General features: G+C 34.0%; 1 protein-coding gene across 1 annotated transcript in view; it reads left to right on the forward strand.

The window, feature by feature from the left end:
• Positions 1–906: 906 nt before the first annotated feature.
• Positions 907–4493, forward strand: part of adam23b (ADAM metallopeptidase domain 23b) — a 64624-nt gene continuing 61037 nt past the window's right edge. The window contains exons 1-2 of the mRNA XM_073845883.1: positions 907–1057; positions 3298–3509. Of these exons, the coding sequence (XP_073701984.1) occupies positions 976–1057; positions 3298–3509 (294 nt within the window). The 5' untranslated portion in view covers positions 907–975. The remainder of the gene's footprint in view (positions 1058–3297; positions 3510–4493) is intronic.

The raw sequence follows: 4493 nt of genomic DNA on the forward strand, positions 1-4493 counted from the left end.
ATGTGTTGGAAATCTTCCTGTACTCTTAGACTTTCTAATATAATAAAACTTTTTCTTCTCTATAGCTTTTGTGAGAGCTCTGTTGACTTTACCATATTTGCTACTCAACATCAGCACATGCATGTGCTAAATATATGTATGTGTTACAGCCCAAGTTAATTCTGTTTTTTAATTGTGTTTTAAGACAATTTTGTTCCCTACACTCTTAAAAATAAAGGTGCTTCACGATTCCATAGAAGAACCTTTTTGGTCTAAATGGTTCCATAAAGAACATTTAACATCTGAAGAACCTTTCTGTTTCACAAAAAGAAGGTTCTTAAGATTATAAAAAGGTAAGAAAGAGATGTTTTTTTTAAAGAACCTTTGGCTGAATGGTTCTTTGTGGAACCAAAAACGTTTTTTCTATGGCATCGCTGTGAAGAACCATTTAAAGCACCTTTATTTTTAGGAGTATACCATAAAAATGACTTAAAAACAGCAATGTTGAATAGGGGTTGAATAATTATGACATAGCTATGTCAAAAACAGTACATTCTATGCTGACTATCACTTTCTATGTTGATTATCACTTTTAATATGCCAGTAAACCATTATAGATGCATTTTTGATCAAATCCTGGATCTTCAGAAAAGCTTGTATTATATAATAATTTTGGTTGCAACTGTATAATAGCCTATAAATGCAATAGCTGTAGTTCTTTGCATACATAGTTTTATATATTTGAATTCCATGTACTTTATGCTAATAAGTGTAGTCATAGTAGATCAGCTGGTATTGTGGGCAGGGCAACCTTATGGGCAGATGCACGGCACCTGCGCGCGGGCGCATCATTATCTGGAGCGTGCTCGCGGAGATCTCGGGCTGGCCACCGCCTTCACTCGCTGCAGCATCAGGACCATCAAGGACAATGAGCCCCGAGCGAGTCACCGCATCCATACGTTAATCTCGCGCTATTCCAAAGACCAGCTATGAATCATGTATGTGATAGTCCTTTCAAATCTGCTCGCCTGCATCCTCGCTTCCTGTCTCCAGCAGTCCGTGGCGTCAGCGTCAGCCGGTACGTACTTAACCTTAACTCAATCACTTTGTACTGAACTTGTACTTTCCGCCAGTGCGGAATCTGAGTGCTGTGGTGGGGGTTACAAAGGAATGTGATGTTCCTCTGTGAGTGTCCGGTTTGGGATGTGTTCTCTGACTTGTGCTTCTGCAAGGGCATCCTGTGTGAGCATGCGGAGGACAGCAGCGGCGCAGGGAGCAAAGTGTCCTGAGAGGGACTGAGACACACGCATGCAAATACAGCTGTACTGGGGCTCTGCTACTTGATACGGTCTGAGCTCACTGAGAACACTGCAGATGTTCAAAGGCGTTTGTTGTGTTGTTATTTAATCTGTAGCCCATCATAAATGACATTTTTAACATCTCAAATGTTTCTTCTAGATGAGAGTTGTTATGAGACTATTGCTTGTTTTTGAATTGTCATACATTTTATTTTGAGAAACTGCTTTGGAGTTCCTGAAGAGATCACAAAAATGTCTCAAACTGTGCTCAAGAATTTAATATGCAAACATTTCCCATCTTAAATGTAATATTATTAATATAATATAATATTAATAAATATTATATATATATATATATATATATATATATATATATATATATATATATACCAAGGCTGCATTTATTTGGTCAAAAATGCAGAAAAAACAGCAATATTATGAAATATTATTGCCATTAAAAAAATGGTTTTCTGTTTTAATATATTTTAAAATATAATTTATTCCTGTGATGCAAAGCCGAATTTTCATCCACCATTACTCCCATCTTCAGTGTCACATGATCTTTCAGAAATCATTCTAAGATAATTTATTACTTTTATTATCAATGATATTAATAATGTTTATTATCCAAAATGTATTTTCAGGATTTTTTGATGAATAAAAAGTTTAAAAGAACAGCATTTACTTAAAATAGCAATGCAGGTCTTTGCTATCACTTTTTATAAATGTAACACATCCTTGGTGAATAAAAGTATTTATTTATTAAAAAAAGAAAGAATAAAAATGTACTGACGACAAACTTGTAATTATAATAATTAATAATTAATATGTAATATTTAATAATTAATTATAATGTATTTAAATATGAATAAATATAGTTTTATTTCTCCGATGTAATTATTATATTATATAATATTATTATAAAGAGTGAATTTTATATATATATATATATATATATATATATACAAACAATTATATTAATTAGTAATGAACTAACAAATAATTTTGAATTATTAAATATAATAATTATATTGGATTTAAATATTTTAATTAATAATGAATTTTGGAATAATTAGTCTGGTTAGTCTGGTTTTATTTCTCCGATGTAATTATTATATTATATTATATTATATTATATTATATTATATTATATTATATTATATTATATTATATTATATTATATTATATTATATTATATTATCATAAAGAATTATATATATATATATATATATATATATATATATATATATATATATATACAAACAATTATTCATTTAGTAATAAAATAATTTTGTTCAAATAAATAGGGAACATATACAATAATAACAAAGAGTTTTCTCTCAGTAAACTTCTAATTTGCTGCTTATGGATGGTAAGGTAGTTGTCGTAGTGGTTAAATTTAGTCATTTAATCTATGTTATGAATATGAATAATATGGCATAAATATGTATTTTATAAGTGCTAATAAAAAATCAATATGGTAGTAATATGCATGCATAATAATGTTCCCTTATCCCTAAAGTGCTACCATAATTTTACAACTCTATTTGGTTTGAGTCTGGTTTTATGTCTCTGTAGGGAATGCTGACAACTAGTAATGTTATCCTAGAGAGAGAGAGATAAAAAAAAAAACCTCAATAGTATAACTTATTCATTGGGCCTGGGGCAAGACAGAATGCACATGTTTGTCTTTATAAATTAAGGAGAGGGTCCTGGCTTGTAAAAACATTTTTTTTTAAATAATAATAATGGCATATTGCTGTAATGGAGTAGAAAGCATGAAAACCAGAGCTTTATGCCGTTGTTCTCATTTGAATGATATTAATCATATTTTAAATAGCTCAAGCTTATAGCGATTGTTTATAGCTTGTGACGCACGTACTGTAGTCCGCACACAGTACACCTGACACCAAAGTTTAATTTGAGGTTTCTTTGTGGTTCAGTGTCAGATTGGCCTAGTTTAGATGGCGTTAGTGTGAGGAGTGTTCATTAAAGAGTGTGTGTGCATGTGTGTTGTCAGTGTTGGAGGCTGAGATCCCCGGGGAGGCAGTGTCATTGCTGCTACAGAAGGATGATACTGCAGCCGGACAGACGCACAATGCCAGCGGGCCGCAGGAGTCAGAGCGCACACTCACATACCCGTCTCGCCTCATCTACTACCTGAATGAAGCTTCTGAGAGCACCTACCATGATCTGAACACACGCGCAAAGATCCCTGACCCGCATGGACAGGTAAGACTCAGCATCTGTTACAGAACATGACGCCTCAGGTTATATCTATAGAAATTCAATCTAAATACAGCACTTTTGAGGCAGGATATAAAACGGTTTTAATTGATATGTTCACCCAAACATTCAAATTTGTTGACAATGTAGTCATCCTCAGGCCATCCTGAGTAGATGTAGATGAGTTTGCTTATTCATTAGAACAGATTTGGAGAAATTTAGCATTACATTACTTGCTCAGCAATATATCCACTGCAGTGAATGGGTGCCATCAGAATGAGAGTCTAAAAATCTGATAAAAACATCACAATAATCCAGAAGTAATCCACACAACTGATCCCTGAACCAAGCATAAGTAGATAAACAGTGGTGTGAAAAAGTGTTGGCCCCCTTCCTGATTTTTTTATTATTTTGCCTGTTTGTCACACTTTAATGTTTCAGATCATCAAACAAATTTCAATATTAATCAAAGATAACACAAGTAAACACAAAATGCAGTTTTTAAATGAAGCCCCCCTCCGTTAAAACGTAACTGTGGTTTATTCAGTTTCTCTAGCCACACCCAGGCCTGATTACTGCCACACCTGTTCGCAATCAAGAAATCACTTAAATAGGACCTGCCTGAAAAAGTGAAGTAGACCAAAGAAATTCAGGAACAAATGAGAAAGAAAGTAATTGAGATCTATCAGTCTGGAAAAGGTTATAAAGCCATTTCTAAAGCTTTGGGACTCCAGCGAACCGCAGTGAGAGCCATTATCCACAAATGGCGAAAACATGGAACAGTGGTGAACCTTCCCAGGAGTGGCCGGCCGATTGAAATTACCCCAAGAGCGCAGCGACAACTCATCCAAGTGGTCACAAAAGACCCCACAACAACATCTAAAGAACTGCAGACCTCTCTTACCTCAGTTAAGGTCAAAGTTCATGACTCCACCATAAGAAAGAGACTGGGCAGAAATGGCCTTCATGGCAGAGTTCCAAGATGAAAAC

This window comes from Garra rufa, chromosome 8 (assembly GCF_049309525.1).
Source record: "Garra rufa chromosome 8, GarRuf1.0, whole genome shotgun sequence".
Lineage (NCBI taxonomy): Eukaryota > Metazoa > Chordata > Actinopteri > Cypriniformes > Cyprinidae > Garra > Garra rufa.